Below are 17122 nucleotides of genomic sequence, written 5' to 3'. Positions count from 1 at the left end.
GCTTTCCTGCTGTCCTTGGCACTTGACTTTCACCTCCTGGTCCGAAACGGCTGCTGCATCTCCGTCCATTAGGACTACATTCCAGCAAGCAAAATGGGGAGAGAATAGGAAGTTACCCCTTCTCCATTTAAGGGTGCTTCCTCATAGGCCTCACAAAACTTTCTTACACTTTGTTGGCCGGAACTTAGACACATGCCCAGCCAAACTCATTCATAAGGGAGAACCGATCCCGTGGGGCGTTAGCTGTCTGCCACACTGACATTGCAGATAAGCCACTTCCCTTTGTTCCTCATTCAGCCCGTTTTTAAATGTTGGGGTGAAAAATTTCAAACGCTTGCCAGAAAAGAGAATTATGTGACTGAGCCCCATCACGGAGTCCCCACAGTGGTCCATGCGTGGCAGGCGGTGTTTCTCCTGCGCCTCCGCCTGCCCCCCCGGCGGCTCTGGAGGCGGGGCCCAGGCCCCGTCCTGCCCTGTGCTGGCAGCTTGACACGTGTCTCGGGACAAGGCACGCTTTTTCCGGGAAGGACCAGATAGTCGGTATTTTAGGCTCCTCGAGCTGCTTACAGCCTCTGTTGCGTATTCTTTGTTTGACTTTTTACATTTTGATTTTCTTTAATAAAGCATCCTTACCTGGAGGGCCTCATGGAAAGCAAGCCCTGGGCCGGGTCTGGCCTGTGGGGCGTGGTTTGCTGCTTTCAAACCCTCGTTCACTTCGGGATGGGGAGGTCCACCCGCTGCAGCCCGTTAGTGGGCCTGGCCGGTTTCCCCTCCCCTCCACTGCATTTTTCTTCTTGCCGCTGCTCCTAGCAGTCTCCCGAGTTCTGGGTTTCGCGGTGATCGTCCCTGGGCCGTGTCGTGGAACACAGGCCCCCCTACCCGGAGCTCCCCGTAACTCCGGACGCTGTGTGGGGCCCGGGTTTTCATCGTCGGCAGCCGCTGTGCAGGTGGCCCTGCACTCCTACCCCAGGCCTGCCCCCTTTCAGGTGTTAGTAGGTACCGCTGGGGATTGCCCGGGCCCCCCCTCAGGTCACAGGGGTGCGAACGATCACGTTCTCACTCCGTCTGCCCTTCCCCCGCCTTCCCGAGCTGGAACCCACGCCACAGAGGCCCTCCCTTGTCAGTGCAGGAGGGCCACGGCCAGCGCGTAGCTCCTGCCCTTACTTACCAGGCACCGAAACAGTGAGCATTTCCCAGCATCCTCTGGTACCACCCAGGGATGGAGGGGTTTTGTGTTGTTGTTGTTGTTGTTGTTGTTTTTAATTTAATTTTGGCCCTCACTGGTGTGGCTGAGTGAACTGGGCATCGTCCCACAGACCTTTGTCCTGCAAACCGAAAGGTCACCGGTTCAGTTCCCAGTCAGGGCACTCGCCTGGGTTGCGGCCTCCATCCCTGGCTGGGGGTGTGCGAGAGGCGATTGGTTGGTGTGTCTCTCCCTCTCTTTCCCGCTCCCTCCCACTCTCTCTAAAAATCAGTGAATCAGATCCTCTAAAGAGTGCGTCATTTTGAACTCATGAATGTAACTGTACTCGGGGTGGCCTAGTTCATTGCCGTTGGCACTCGTAGTGATGCCCTGGGCCCGTGTTTGGTCGCGGAGGCTTCACATCGTTCCCCGAGCTCACTCCGAGGTGACCCCAGAACGCCGGGGTTCTCAGGGTTCTCGGGGTTCTCGGTCTCTGGCGTGAAGGGTGTTCCAGGCTTCACCCTGTGCTCGGGTATTTGATGATTGAGGTCACAGCTTTATTGAGGTCTCATTCCCATACCACGCAGCTCACCCCTTTGAAATGTACAGTTTGATGATTTTTCGTGTATTCAGACTAGCGCAGCCGTCACCACAGCTGAGAACATCTTTGTCACTTCAGAAGGTGACCCCGCACCTTCTCCGACGTCTCCCTACCCCCCGCCCTCGGCAGCCGCTGACCGCTGTCTGTCTCCCCGGCTTTGCCTCTTCCGGACGGGTCACGGCAACGGACTCGTGTGCTCCGTGGCCTTTGTGACTGGCTCCTGCCACTCAGCGTGACGTGTTCAACATTCATCCGTGCCGTAGCGCGCATCAGTGCCTCCTTCTTTTTATCCCCCAGTAACATCCGCCGTGTGGCTGTGCCGTGTGCTACTCGCTCGTGGACGTTTGGGTGGCTCCACGTGCCGGCGCTTAGGAGCAGGCGGCTGTGGGCATCCGCGTGCAAGCGTTGGTGTGGACGCGGGTTTTCGTTTCTCTCGGGCGCACACCTGGGAGTGCGGAGCCTGGTCGTACGGTTCCCGTGTTCGCCCTTGTGGCAGCTGCCGGACTTCTTTCCGAAGCAGCCGCACCACTTCCCTGCTCGCCAGCAGCGCCTGGGGGTCCCAGTCTCCCCACGTCCCTGCCCACCAGCAGCGCCTGGGGGTCCCAGTCTCCCCATGTCCCTGCCCACACTTGTTACTGGCGTGTTGACCCAGCCACCCCGGCGGGCAAAGCGGTGCCTCGCTGTGGGTTTGATCTGCATTTCCCTGGTGGCTAGTGATGCTGAGTGTCTTTTCACCTGCTCATGGGCCATGTGTGTATCTTTGGAGAACTCACCATCTATTCAGGTCCTTTGTCCATTTTTAGTTGGGTTGTTTATCTTTTTATTATTGAGTTACAAGTCCTCTGGTGCATTTCTCCCCACCACGCTGGAATCAGACATTGCATTACGGAGCCCTGGTTTTGGTTTTGGTTTTGGTTTTTAATTGGAAAATGGCATGTGGAGACTGCAGCCCGAGGGCTTAAGGTTCCTAATTGCTGCTGATTGGCCCCTTGTTCGGTTTCGTAAAACAAAACACACCCTGGGAGTAGCATTGAGAGTGTGCTCCCAATTCCAGTCCACACTCAGCACCATCAGGGTTTTTGTAAACCTAAACTCGTCAGACTTACACCTTCGTTTTCTTCCCCTGGAACTGTGGGAATCCCGGTCCGGCCCAGTGACGGGCTGCTTCCCCTCCGCCCCCAGGCCCTGGCGCCGCTCGCTGGCTGTTTCAGCGCAGTAGCCCGTCGTCTGCCCGCCCTGTCCGCGATCCCCGGCTAGGGGGTGTCCCTTCCACATCTGTGAGACGTCCTGAACCTCAGGGCTGTGGCGACAGGAGAACACCGACCTTCTCCTCCCAGCACTTGGCCCGTGGAGAGCTCAGCTCTCTCCCCGTCTCCGAGGGCGGGCCCCGCCGTTGGAGCAGGTGGCTCCGAGTCCGGGACAGGGCTCGCCTTTGCGTGTGAGCTTTTCAAATTAGTGTTCCGGCAGTAACACACGTTCCCTGTAGAAAGTTTAGAAACGGGAGGCACACGAGCGAGGAAGTGGGGGGCAGGGGTGTTCCGTGGCTGTGTTTTTCTCTGCGCTGTGTGCCCCTGGTTGGTCTGTTTGCACAGCGCTCTGCGGTCAGCCGCGTGCGCCCCACTGGCTTCCACTGGACACTGACCTCGTCTTTCCACGCTGCCCGCCGCACGCGCTGGCCGTGGGTTGCTCTTTCGGGGTGATACACCGGCCCGTTGTTTGGGCCCATCGCAGTTCGTGTGATCAACAGCAGTGCTGAATGCTTAGTTGTGGGCTGTGGGGCAGTCCAGTTTACCTGTCACACGTGGCGCTGTGAGGGCCGTTTCTGGTTTGATTTTTGCACACGTGCGTGACATTTTTCTTGGTGAAATTGTTATAAAAAGAACGCAAATATTGCTTGATATACACAGACAAGCCGTTCTTTGTAAAGGCCGTCCGAAGCATTACTGCCAGCGGCCACGTCTGGGGGTTTCTGTTCTAGTGCCGTCCAGGCTGGGGACCTGCAGTGAGTGCTGGCCGGCAGTCCCTGTTTGCGTCTGGGGGCCCCCGGGGCAGTCCTCATTTCTCGGTTTCGCTGTTCCTGAAAGGACCCCGGCTCTGGGAAGGACACTTGCCCTCTGCCCTGCCACACCTGTCGTGATCCGTGTGTGTGACGCTTTGAGTTTGGAGAGGCTCTGCGTCCAGTGTAGGGACGCGCTGCTGTATTGCCCCTCGCGTCCATTGCCGCCTCCGCTGTACCTTCCCCACCCGACGTCCGTGCCGAGGGCCTGCGTGCCCCTGCAGCGTGAGTAGGTCCTGCCGGGATGTCCAGCCACGGGGAGTGAGTGCAGGAATGGCGGGTTATCCATGCACCGCCACGCAAGGAGCCAGGCCACCGGCGGGAGGGCTGGTGGCCCAGCTGGGCGGCCGTGGGAATCGGCGGGGCTTGTCCAAGCCGGCTGCCCTCAGAGGCCAGGAGAAGGCCCGACGTCACTGTGCCAGTGGCCACGCAGCTCCATGAGCAGACTGAAAACGGCCCCACTGCGTGCTCTGCAGGGCTGGCTGTGATGGCCTGTGGGCTAGATACCCATGCAGCTGCCCGGGGAGAGAGAATGCATGCTGGAGAGTGCACACCGTGTGGTCCCCTCTGTCTGGCGCCCCGGAGTTCTGGGCGAGAGCGGCGGGAGGAGTAGAAGGCAGCGGTGGCTGGAGTCGGGGGGACAGCCTGGCGGGCTCCTGGGCATGTTCTGTGCTTCCAGGTGGGTCTCGTTTGGGTGGGTGCGATCGTCAGAACCATCGAACCCGGGGAGAACGCGTTCGGGTTGCAGAACAAGCGACCCCGATGCCTCCTCCTCCTCCCCCTCTACTTTAAAAACGATTTTCTAAAGCCATTTCTCTGCTGGGCTGTGTACCCTCAACTTTCTGTCCGCCGACAGAGGTGCCCGCCAGTCATCTCAGGACACTGGCCGCCGCCCCACCCATTCCCAGGGCACCTTGGGAAACCACCCTCCCAAAGCCGGAGGTCTGCTGGGCAGCTGTGGAACGGCGTTGGGGAACCAGCGTGGTTCTGCCCACACTCCCGGAGCGGGAGTCTGCCCCCGGGGGTTTCATCCGTGGGGTGCACTCGTCATGGTGAGACAGTGGGGCTCGCCATTTCCCCTCCCAGGAGGAAGTGCCGGATACATTCGAAACTGCCCGACGTGCTGTGCGGGTAGTTTTGGAGGGCAGGGGACATTTGGGGAAGCCGCGCAGGTTACCTAAGTCAAGCGGTGCCCGAGTGCGTGGCGTGCGGGCGCTCTGCGGGCACGGAGACGGCACCTAGCGTGGAGGGCGGGCGGCCGGCTGGCCCACCCCGGGGTGCAAGCTCGGCGGTGAGGACCTGTCCTCTTGCCTCACTGCCTTTCTCCTCTGCGGGTGCAGGAGCTGGTCAGGCTCACCGTGGAGAAGCAGGGGCACCCGTCTCCGACCAGCCCCGTGAAACCCAGCTCCCCAGCCTGCAAGCCCGACGGGTGAGTGCCGCCCGAGCCCTCCGGGCACTGGTCGCGTGGGGTCTGCACGCAGGCGGGGCCCACAGCCCCGTGTCACTCCCTGAGTCCCGGGGAGCGCCCTCGTCACTCCGAGTGTGCGCGGCTCCCACGCACCTGCACGTGTCTCCCGATCTCAGGGTTAACAGTCAGCGTGACTCCTCCTAAGGCCAGTGTGGGAGTGAGTGCCCGATGACCCACACCGTGCCCTTCCCAACCAACTTCCTTCCCTCGTCAGAAAGGACTTCGAAGGTTGGGTTTTGGGGGTTTGGCTTGAGAGCGTTTGGCTTGACCTACTACAGTCCCTGGTACAAATATAAACCCAATTGGAGCCTGCATTTTAGACAGCCTTGAGACTGTCGGGTTGGAGGGGCCCTTCTACAGAGGGGGAGGCTAGGACGCAGGGGACTTGGCTAAGCCCGTTGTTTACTGGTGGTCGGACCACACGTGGAAACCCGCCTCTACCGTGGAGTGTCCAGGCTCTGTGTCCAGTCATTTTCCTGCCCTGGTCACACCCTCAGCTGCCTCGGACCTGCATGTGCTCCGTGACCCTCGGTGACCCCAGGTTCCTTGCCATTCTCAGGCAGTCCGAGCCCCCCCTGACGGACCGGGAGATGGAGATCCTGAGCAGGACAACCAGTGCGTCGCAGTCGGCCGAGCTGCTCCTCGACCCCGCTGAGGAGGAGGTGGCACCACCCAAGCCTCCCTTACCTGGCATCCGGGTGGTCGATAACAGGTAATTTTCTGTCTTCCTGGCACCCTCCTCTGTTTGTGACACAGCGTGACGAGTGGGCGGGTAGACTGAGCCAAGAGGGACTGGGGGCCCGGGGCCTTGCTCTGTAGAAGCTCGGGAAGCGTGGCCTCCCCGGGGTGAAGCCCAGCCCTGCCCCTGCCCCCCTCCTGGAACGCCCTGCTGCCGGCCTCACAACCTGGCCCCGCAGAAGCCGGCCCGGCGGTTCATGCAGAAGGAAGAGAAAGGGTCTTCCTGCTTGTAGGCCTCTGGCTCCTCTAACAGGCCTGTTTGGCGGGAGCGTGGGGCGGGAGGGGAGGGTGCGGAAAGCAGCTGTGAGTGTCCAGTGATGAGTAACGCCGGGCCCCCCTCTGGTGAAAGCACCTGTCTGGGCTGACTGGGCTGACGGGTGTCTTGCTCTGCCCCAGCCCGCCGCCCGCACTGCCGCCGAAGAAGAGGCAGTCGGCTCCGTCCCCGACCCGCGTGGCCGTCGTGGCCCCCATGAGCCGGGCCACCAGCGGCTCCAGTCTGCCTGTCGGGATCAACAGGCAGGTAATGCAGCCCCCCCACCCGGAAGAGTGAGGGAGACTCTGGGTCTGTGCGTGTGACCCCCTCAGTCCCTGCGTTAGTCCCCACGTCCGCTGGGGACGGGGGTGGGCGGCTGGGGCCCAGGGCAGCTCCCGAGGACGTCTGAGCCGGCCCCGGCGCCCGCCCCGCCACCCACTCCACACTCCTGCAGCCCTCTTCCTGGGAGGCCCCAATGGGGCGGGTCACTGCTGACGGCGCAGACGGGCCCTCTCCAGCCAGCTGGCTCTCGGGCGGGTGGTGGTTTCCGCCCCACGTACACGTCCCAGCTCCCTCCCGCCCGGCCCCTGCCGCTGCCGTCTCCCAGGACTGACCGGGGCTCTTTCTGTTTCTCACACGAGGACCTCGATGGGGACTGCTACGCCCAGAGGCGCCTGTCGGGGGGCAGCCACTCCTACGGGGGAGAATCGCCCCGCCTGTCCCCCTGCAGCAGCATCGGCAAGCTCAGCAGGTCCGACGAGCAGCTGTCCTCGCTGGACAGGGACAGCGGGCAGTGTTCCCGGAACACGAGCTGTGAAACGCTAGGTGAGCCGCCGGCATCCACATCGCCCGCCCGTCCCATCGTCCGCTGGCCGCCTCGGGGCCACACGGTGATGCCGGTCACCAACTCCGCGGCCTTGGCCGCATTGTTCCAAACCCGGGCCTCGGTTTCCTCGTCTGTACAGCGAGGGCACCGGGGTCTGCCTCTCGGGGAGGCTGTGAGTCTAGAGGAAATTCCGTGTGAAACCACGGTGGAGTGGCTTGGCGGTTGTGGCCTGACCCCCTTCACCAGGGTTGAGAGCCATCTCTGCTCGGAACCGTGCGAGGGGGAGACCCTGAGAGTGGCTGACGGGTGGGGGAGGCAGGCGAGCAGCACACGCCGGCCCTCGGGGGCGCTGGCTGCCTGCGGTGTGGGCCGAGCGAGGCCCAAAAGGCCGTTTGACGTGGGTGCGAGGAGCTCCAGGCCGACCAGGTGCCCCGTCTGGATGTTTCGAAGCGGAGAGCTTGTCTCTCGAACAGAGGCAGAGGCTCATAGCCACACTGCTGCCCGAGGGCCTTCGTCCCGCGTTGTCGGGGCCAGCGGCAGCCGCAGCTGTCCGCCGCTCGGGGGTGCGGACAGGTCGTGCACAGCCGCACGGCCGAGCGACGCTCAGCCGTCAAAGCTCACGGCGGGCTGTCGGCCAGCAGGCAAAGCCCGGGGCCCTCGAGAGTGTGTCCTCGGTTCGCTTGGAGAAAAGAATTCCATGGGGGGGGCGGGGGGGGGACTTTTAAGGAAATACATCAAATTGCAGCTAGACTACGGGGCTGCAGGTGACTTTTTATATGGTTCCCCCCCCCACACATTCTCTACAGCGGCCATGCTTTTTTTTTTTTTTAACTAAGAAACTGAGAAACGCACGGGCAAGCGCAAGGGGCGGGGTAGCAGAGAGCCATGCCCCGTCCATCCGGCTGCCGGGCGGGAGCCGAGCGAGGGTGCAGACTGCAGCGCGGGCCTCGCGGTGCGGCGGCAGACACGCTTCCGTCCCGCTGGGACGGGCGGGCTGGGGGCAGGCACGGGGGTCTCCCTGTGGGGGGGGTTCTCGTGGCTGACGGGCATGCCTTTCCCGTTGTGAACGCAGATCATTATGACCCGGACTACGAATTCCTTCAGCAAGACCTCTCGAACGCAGACCAGATACCTCAGCCCGTGGCCTGCAACCTCAGCCCGCTGCCGGAGTCCTTGGGGGAGTCTGGGTCTCCGTTCCTCGGCCATCCCTTCCAGCTGCCTCTCGGCGGCTGCCCCCAGCCGGACGGGCCCTCGGCCCCGGGGCCACCGGCGGACACGCCCCCGGCCCTCCCCGAGAAGAAGCGCCGGAGCGCGGCCTCCCAGACCACGGACGGCTCTGGCTGCAGGGTGTCCTACGAGCGGCACCCCTCCCAGTACGACAACATCTCCGAGGACGACCTGCAGAACCCAGCCTTGGCCCAGCCCATCCCCTTCACGCCCTTCGCTGCTGTCCTCCCCTTCCAGCAAGGAGGCCCCTCGGCCTCAGTGGGATTTGTGGGGGGCTTCACTGTTCCTGCACCAACGGGGGACCCGGAAAAACCACCTCCACTGCCGGAAAAGAAAAACAAACACAGTAAGCTTTCATGGCGCCGTTGTCAGGAAGCGCAGTGTGCACCCTGAGCTGGTGGCGGGTCCCACTGGGGCATCGGGCCAGAATCGAGCCGGGGGCTCCCGGGTTGGCAAAGGCAGGACCACAGGCACTTCCGGGAGCCGGTGTGCCAGCTCTGGTGATCGTTGCGTAAGCCCGGTCAGCTGAGCGCTCCTCTGGCCGCGACAGAACCCAGGCCTGGTCGCCACAGGGCCCGGGCGCCTGGCCTCTTGTGGATGGCAGTCAGCTGACCTTCTGGCCTGAGCACCCGGTGGCAAAGAGCAAGGAGTGTCGTGGCGGTCAGGGTCTGTGGCCGCAGCCACGGGTACATAGAGCAAGGTGGCTGTGCGGGGTTCAGGGCAGCTTCCCGCAGCCCCGGGGGGGCCCGCCCAGGGTCCCGAAGGGTGCCGGGGTGCTGTGCAGAGAGGTCCCTGGTGGCCCTCGCCTCTTGGCGCAGGCCCTGAACTGTCACGTGGTGGCCTGGCATCCGAGGTGGCCCGAGGACGCCGCTTGGAGCAGATACCACAATGCCTGGCGTTACTGGGGCCCGGGGTGGAGCTAAAACTGTGGGTTTTCATATTTTGAATATTCCCAACTGCGAGTTTGCCACCGGACTCCCAAGTAGAGTTCTGCTGCACGCTGATGTTTCTGCCGGCTCCCCACCGGCACCGCGTGGCCTGTGTCTCCGCCCCCTTCCCGTTTCACCGGCACGGCTCTGCCGTGGTCTTTGGCTGACCTGCCACGGCCGTTTAGAGGTGTGTGTGGCCACGTCAGCCCCGCAGCCAGGGCAGCCTGGCCTCGGGCAAAGCACCCGGCACACAGCCTCCGCGTTCCAGGTTCCCCAGTGGGGGGGTGGGTGGCTCTGCCCAGGGCGGCCCCCTCTCAACCAAGAGGCGACCTGACCAGGGTAACTACCACGGGGACCCACCCCAGGGCCAGCTGAGTGGGCCTGCAAGGCAGCGGCCACCGAGGGTGTAACATGCCCCCAGCTCCTCGCTGGGGGCCACCCAGCTTGTGCCCTGGCCTGGGCAGTCGGGGAGAGCGGCTCCGTGAAGCTGGTGGTGTCGCCCCCGGGCGTCAGGTACGTTGGCCCATTCGAAGCCAGGGCCCTCGTGGTGGGAGCAACAAATGGCGGCGGCAGGAAGGCTTCCTCCTGCGCCCCCCGCTCCTCACGGGCAAGTGTGTCCACAGCCATAGGCCCCTCCCTTCCACCCGCCGTCCCTCGGCCTGTCGGGAATATGCCGCTTTGGGTTCACGCCCCTTCCTTTTCCCTTCCTGAGCCCAGGACTGGCGGGACCACGTCCGTGCGGGCTGCAGTGGGTGCGCGGTGCTGCCTGGCCGAGGAGCCTGGGCGGCCCTGCCGACCTCAGAGCAGGGGCGGGTGGCCGTCCCGCGGGGCTGGGGAGAAAGGAAGGCCGGGGAGAGGAGGTTAGTCTTCCCTCCGAACAAGCAGGTCTCCAGGGCCGCAGTGTTTTCTGTTAACTCGGGCTCCCCCTCGTCCACCGGTGTCTGCAGCACTCGTGCCTGTGGAACCTTCTGCACCTGCTGGGCGCACAGCGTCGGAGCCCTGGGCTACAGCTGCACCCGTCACTGCGGCCGGGCCGGGGAGGGTCACCGGCTCCGTGTTATGGGTGAAGGAGCCGAGCCGTGCCGGGGATCAGGACGACCTGGGCTGCCGTGCAGGCCCGCGTCCCTGCCGGCGGCCCTGCCTCCCCCACTGAGCAGGCAGGGCGTGCCCCTCCTCACTGAGACCCCTTCCAGATGCTGGCCCCCAGGCAGCGGGGGTCTTTTCTGTGCCCCGAGAAAGGACCCTAAACGTGAGGCTCCCCAGGCTTGGTCCTAATTTCAAGTTCATGTTTCACTTCCTGAGACGATGCTTGGGGAGCCCAGTCTGTGACCCCGGGACACTCCTCCCAGTCTCCGAGAGGAGGAAGTGATCCTCCTAGCCCGGCACTACCGGGTTTCGGGCCAGCTGGACTGAGGCTCGGCCGTGGGGAATGCCGGGTACGAGACTCAGCTCCCAGAGGCAGGCGGGGTGGGAGAGAGGGCTTCTGCCCCAGCCCAGCCTTCACGGCTTCACACGCACACCGGGCATCTGGGCACAGTCTGCTCCAAACTGGCACTGCTCCCAGAATCCTCTGGGGTCTTCAGGGGGGGCGGCTCTGTGGAGAGGACTCAGATCATTGACTCCAAAGTCAGGAATAGCGTGCACATGGGTGCACCCACGGGAGGCCCCGCACCTCCAGAGAAGGTGTCCCCGAGGGTGAGGTCGCTGAGATGGGACAGCTGAGCTCTTGTTCTCTGACTTCCCGCCTCCTGGCGGGTGGGACCCCTGCTGCCCCAGAAGCCTCTGTGTGGGCGCCGCCACTGTGCGGGCAGGAGGGAGAGCCTGCCCCCGGGAAGGCCGTGGGGTGCAGGCAGCTCTACCAAGAGGCAGCAGCGTGGCATCAGATGGCAGCAGGGGCGAGGGCCGGGGTTCCCCAGAGGGTTTTTATGGGGCTGGGGGGAGGGGAGGGTGCGTGCATTTGAACTCGAGCACTTTTCCACCCTTTGCCCTCCCGGAGATGTTTGAAGCCTTGCAGCTGGAAGGGGAGAGCGGAGTGTAGCTGCTGTGTTCCTTGCACACCCAGTGGGTGCTGCACAAGCCCTGCCCCGGCTGCTCAGCCGGGCTTCGCAAGTCACCGGGGAGGGGCAGGTGCTGAGGGACAGGCCTTCCGTCCGCCCGTTCACTCTGCCCGTTCTGGCGGACACCGGCCGTGTGTCCGCGCGAGTGACGTGGCAGTGGGCAGGACGTGTGTCCCCGCCCTCCTGGAGCTCCGACTCGAGTGAGAGGCAGTGTGCCCAGTGGTGTCGGCTTTGAAAACACACCCCGACCCAGACCTCTGCCAGCCCCTCCCCCACCGGGACTTTCCTCCCGACCACCTCAGCGCTCCGGGTGGTCTTCCCGGGACGAGGCAGCTGCAGACACTCCCTGGGGCCCTCCCAGGGTCCCTGCCAGGCCAGCGCCGAGTCTGCCTCCTGGCCCACCTCCCAGAGATCCTCTCATCTCCCGCACTGTCCCCGGGCCCCGCGCCCCTCTGGCCTCTGTCTGGCCTGAAGCCTCGTGTGGGGGCTCTTCCCCACCCTCGCGTAGCTCTTCCATCTCCTAGACGCGCACCCCCGCTTCTCTGTTCCCCACGGGGCATTGCGCACAGCCTTCACCCCGCCTGGGCCTGTTTTCTGTCTCCTGGAGGGTGCGGCGAATCCCCAGGGCCAGAGGCTTTGTTGTGCTGGTCTCTGTGTAGTCCCAGCCCTTGGGTCAGTGCCTAACACATAGTAGGTGCTTGTTAAAAATTGGGTGAATGAACGACACCCCCAGGTAGCCCCTGACAAATGAGGGGACGAGGTGGGGCTCCTGTGCGCATGAGGCTCGGAGAAAGGGTGGCCAGGCAGAGCCTGAGCCACAGAGAGGGGAGAGTCGGCTCAGAGGCTGGGGACACAGCGGGGACGGCCATGCGGACGTCCTGCAGGTGTTCCCGGGGCTGCAGGTGGACGGCCGTGCGGTCCTCAAGCCCCGCCCACACACGGTTGTTGCCCCTCCTGTGCCTAGAAACCCCGGGGGTGTGCGGCAAGGGAGCCAGATGCCCCAGTGCACTTTTAAAAATGGGCTTTATTTCTCAGAGTGGTTGGGGGTCACAGCAACGCTGAATGGGCAGGACAGAGCCCCTGTGTGTCCCTGCCCCCGCCACCAGGACGCCACAGCCAGTGACAGTCGGGGAGCCTGCACTGACGTGACGTGTGGTCGTCACCCGGAGCCCAGTGCGACAGGGCCCGCTCTCGGTGTACACTCCCGTGCCTGGGCGTGTGCGCCCACGGCGGGGGCGTCCCCCGGGCCGGTCTCGCCGCCCCGGCTGCGGTGACAGACCAGGCCCCTGTCCCGCAGTGCTGGCCTACATGCAGCTGCTGGAGGACTACTCGGAGCCGCAGCCGTCCGTGTTCTACCAGACGCCGCAGAACGAGCACGTCTACCAGCAGAAGAACAGGCTCCTCATGGAGGTGTACGGCTTCACCGACTCCTTCAGCAGCGCGGACGCCCCGCCGGAGCTGGCGCCGCCCCCCGCCCTGCCTCCCAAGCAGCGGCAGCTGGTAAGCAGCCCCTCCCCCGTCGCCTCTCTGTGCCGCCCCAGTGGCCAGAGCTTCCATCCCGACAGGCCTTCCTCGGGGCAGGTCTAACCCTCTCTCCTTCCAGCGGGGCCTGGGGCTGGTGTGGAACTCGCCGCGTCCCATGGAGGGGCTCTCACTCCGTCCTGAGCAGCTCGCGTGTGCAGCCAGCCCCTGCTCTGCCCTCTCCCTGCACCCCACCCCCCAGGCAGCCCCACGCAGCCGGGCCTAGCTGGTGGGCTCTCTCTGCTGCCAGTCTCGTGCCCTGTTTTCTCCCTCCTGTGGCCCCAGTGCACCCCTCCCAGAGAGGAGGGCTCAGCCGGAGCCCAGGGCAGGGCCTGTGCAGGGCTGTCTGTGGCCTGGAGTTCCATCAGGGGCCCGACTCTGCCCTGCCCAGGGAGGCCCCAGGGAAAACGAGCTCTGTTGGAGCAGGAGGGCCACGCGAGTCTGAGGCACAGCGCCAGCCTCCTCCAAAGCAGAGCTGAGCGAGGACTCGCTCAGGGGACGTAGCCCTAGCCTGCACTGGCCGGCGTCCCGCGGGTCCTGGGGCCCGGCAGCAGGGCCCACCGGCTGTGCCTGTCTGCTGCCTCGACACCGTTTGCTCCTCGCTGCCGGCTGGCTGACCGAGTGGGCTCTGGGCAGGTTCTAGGGCCTCATCCAGCTGTGCGCTCCAGGAAGGGCGCCCGGGGGCCTCGTCCTGTTCAGAGGGGCGCGTGCCGCTGCTCTGCCCCCTGCTGGCTGGCCAGGCAGTGTTCCTAGGGAGGCCGGCTGGGCCATCTCCTCCGTAGCGGGGGGACCGGAGGTGCTGCCCCCACTTCTCTGGGACGCAGCGGCCAGCTAGAGGACGAGGGCCCTGGCTTCCTCCTCGTGGCCCCCCAGGGCGCAGCAGTTCTGTGCGTGGGACCCAAGCCTACGCCCAGCCCCAGGGGCCCCCAATTCTCCCTACTTCTGTGGGCTCGGGGGCTGACCCGACGGAACCACGGCCAGCCTCCCAGGAGACGGCGAGACCGGTGGGCACAACTGGGGGGAAAGGTAGCCTTCACTCTGTCGTAAGGAAGCCAGGGAGGGGGCCCGCTTATCCAGGTGGCCCTGGCGGGCGTCTCTGACCCCACACTGGGCCGAGAAGCCCCCCTCTCCAGAGTGCCCCAGCGGAGCTGGGCCGCAGCCTCCCGGCCCACGCACGCGCACACCTGACTGTTCTCTGCTTCTCTCCCTCCTCCCGTCTCCTCTCCTCCCTCTGCCCAGCAGGCCTCCTATGCTGCTTCTTCCTTCTCCTCTGTCTCCTCCTGTGTCCAGCAAACTAGAGTGGCCTTCACCCCCGAGGACGGCAGTGCCACTCAGGGCATCAGTGTGTCCGTCTCTAACTCCTTTCTCAGCCGGCACGGCGCCTTGCCCGTGCCCTCGGTGAGTCGCCCCTGCCGCTCTGCGCCCGCGGCCCGTGTCTCCCGACGGGGGCGCCGCTGCTCGTCGCCGGCTCTGTCCTCCCGCAGACAGGTCCCTGCGCCTGGCGGGACAGGGCGCGCGGGGACGGTGCCTTGCGCTGAAGGACCGCGTGAGTGGGTGGGGGGCGCAGGGTGGGAGTAGGGGTCGGGGTGTGGGTGGCCACACTCATAGCATTATCGCTCAGGCGTAGACTGCAGAGACGTCGTGGCCTTTCTACCCTGATCCCCCTGGGCCAGCCCTTCACCTGTTCCGTGGTTACAGAGAAACTCCCCTCGAGGGGAAGCCCGCCAGAGAGCCGGGGTCGGAGGGCGGCACCGTTAGCCTTTGCTGTGCGACAGGCCCCCGAGACGTCGTCCCTTCCAGCCACAGTAACCATGTCCCGTTGCCCAGGACACAGGTGTGGGGGGGGTGCTAACCTGGCCCAGGCTGGCCCAGGCTGGACTTGCTCACGTCCCGGGAACCACGGCTGGGACGGGCTGGGCTGGGCTGGCCGCAGCCCACGTGACGGGTCGGCCCCCATCGGGCCTGCCTGGGCCTGTTCGCAGGGCAGCTGGCAGGGCTCCCGGGAAACAGACGGGAGCGAGCAAGGTATCTGAAGGCCTGGCTCGGCCCGGGCACTGTGTCCCCTCCCTTGCATTCCCTCAGCCCGGATTCCAGGAGTGGGGGAGGGGCCTGCCCCTTGGGGGGGGGGCTGTTGGCAGGGGCTGGGGCAGAGGGGGAGTGTCCGTGGCCATTTTCCTGAGCGGTTTTCCTCTGAAACATCGGGCGCTAGCTCTGTAGGGGAAGGAGAGTTGGCCCGGTGTTGGAATCTGCATCTGCCCAAAAACCTGATGGCTGTCACCTCCCTTCCGTCCCGTCAAGGGTCAAGTGAGAGTGAGCGGCAGGAAGGACCCGGGGAGGGAGCTGTGCCCGCCCCCCGCTGTGGTCTGTCTGTCCCTGCACAGACCGTCTGTGCTCCCCAGCCCCCGTTTCCTTCCGCCGAGGCGGACCGGGCTTTCACTTGCCGCCTCTTCTGGGACGTGAGCGTTAGGTCAGTTCTTAGGGGGCTGCCCGGCACACGGCCAGCTCAGAAACGCTTACTGCCGTTGTTGCTTTTAGAGTTCTGGATTCGAGTCCCAGTTCTGCTTGGATTCCACTCGTGGGAACCTGGCCAGTGGCTTGGCCTGCTTGGACTCCCCTCAGCCCCTGCAGCGATGAGGTTCCCCGGTGGCTTTCAGAGCCTGGTCCGGCTCAGGGCCCCAGTGTGGTCGTGCCCAGGCTGCATCTCTGGGACCACCCAGCGCCCAGCTTAGGACGGTCCTGCCTGCTGAGAGGACCTTGGGGTGCCTTCTCTGGGGGAGGGGTGCCAGGGCCTAGCTTCACAGAGCCCTCAGCCACCCTCCACTTGGCACAGGCCGAACACTCTTCTCCCCGTGGCCCCAGCCCTGTGCAGTCCCTTGCGGCAGCCACTGTCACAGACGCACTCGGCTGGGCCTCAAGCGGCCCCCGCTCTGGTCTGTTTTTCCCCGTAAACAGTAAGTGTGAACTCTCTGAAGAGAGCCCAGAGCATCCCTTCTGAGCAATTCGGGGTTGCAGGGCCGTCCGTGAACGGGACCGTTGGCTGCAGGATGGAAGAAGATTGGGGGGCATCTTAGTTCAGCTTGGCTGTGAGAACATCATGGTCCTCATGCCTGGGACTTAGGGAGGCGTGTGGCTTCCGAGGTTCTAGATTCTCAGCACCAGCTCCACCAAGGAGCCCAAGGGAGGGAGCTGATGAAGACGCTCTGTTTCTTTAAAAGGAAGCCCCCATCTGATCCAGCACAGCCCCCATCCGAGATGCGCCCCAGACAGAGGGGGCTGGGCACCGCTCCCGGGGCGGCCCTGGGGTCCCGAGCTTCTCCGCCGGCATCCTGAGCCTGTCACCAGGCCAGTGTGGCGTTCCGAAGGGCGCCACCCAGAGCACAGCGGTCGTCGGGTCAGAGGGCACTCACTCTGTCCTCGGCCCAGGGACCTGCCACCACTGCCACCACTGGAGGTTCAGACCATTGGAGGCCATCTGGCCCAGGGCGTCTGTGGGGCAGGGGCTAGGACTGGCCACCAGAAGTCCCAGCGGGTACAGGGGCAGCGTCCTTGCTCCCTCTTCCTGGGGCCGCACGAGCACAGGGCCTCTCCTGCGTGGGTCAGGGCGTGCGGGGCAGCCCCGCCACCCCTGAGAAGCGCCGGCAGTCCAGCAGGCAGGAGGAGATGCGAGTCGGGGCCTCGCGCTGAGGCCGGGTGTGGGTGACGTCAAGGGAGGTGCAGACCTTGAGCAGAGACCCCATGGGCCGTGGAGCTGGACACGGTCAAGCAGAGCTTTTCGGGGAGCTAACAGTCCGGGAAAGCAAGTCAGACGCGTTCCGTGCCGCTCTGGCTGGGTGGCTCAGTCGGCTGAGCAGCGTCCCACGAGGCAAAAGGTCACCGGTTCAATTCCCAGTCAGGGCTCGAGCCTAGGTTGTGAGCCAGGTCCTCGGTTGGGGGCGTGAGAGGCAGCTACTACAGCTACGCAGCTCTTCGCCCAGCGGCCTTCAGAGGCACGGAGACCAGAGGCCTCGCTCGAGCCAGGAGTGTGCGGTCGTGACCGCGCTCCCCAAACCCTCCCCACGACAGGAAGTCCGTTCCCGTAAACGGGCGCGTGTCCCTGTGATTGCCGCGGCTGGAGGGTCCCTAAAGCTCGGCCCTCGCATCGCTGTGGGGCAGCCGTTCCGGTCAGGGCCTCCAGCCCGCAGCTGCTGGCGCGCCGACGGCCTCCGCGGCCAGCCCTGTTTCCTCCGGCCTGTTTCCTCATCTTGGGACGAGGACCAGAGCCAC

The 17122-nt window shown here is 64.6% G+C and overlaps 1 protein-coding gene across 4 annotated transcripts in view; it reads left to right on the top strand.

The window, feature by feature from the left end:
• The window catches only part of RAPGEF1 (Rap guanine nucleotide exchange factor 1), a 121278-nt gene that overhangs the window by 64293 nt on the left and 39863 nt on the right, over positions 1-17122 (top strand). For 2 of the 4 annotated variants that reach the window (XM_028522417.2, XM_036022390.1), the window contains 6 exons: positions 5181-5269; positions 5868-6020; positions 6443-6566; positions 6941-7124; positions 8198-8698; positions 12636-12838. In XM_028522417.2, the coding sequence (XP_028378218.1) occupies positions 5181-5269; positions 5868-6020; positions 6443-6566; positions 6941-7124; positions 8198-8698; positions 12636-12838 (1254 nt within the window). Of the gene's footprint in view, positions 1-5180; positions 5270-5867; positions 6021-6442; positions 6567-6940; positions 7125-8197; positions 8699-12635; positions 12839-14098; positions 14258-17122 lie in introns of all 4 variants that reach the window. The other 2 variants (XM_036022389.1, XM_036022388.1) reach the window with 2 other exon arrangements.

This window comes from Phyllostomus discolor, chromosome 3 (assembly GCF_004126475.2).
Source record: "Phyllostomus discolor isolate MPI-MPIP mPhyDis1 chromosome 3, mPhyDis1.pri.v3, whole genome shotgun sequence".
Lineage (NCBI taxonomy): Eukaryota > Metazoa > Chordata > Mammalia > Chiroptera > Phyllostomidae > Phyllostomus > Phyllostomus discolor.
Note: the sequence above shows the minus strand (reverse complement) of the source record. Positions and strands in the feature narration are given on the sequence as shown.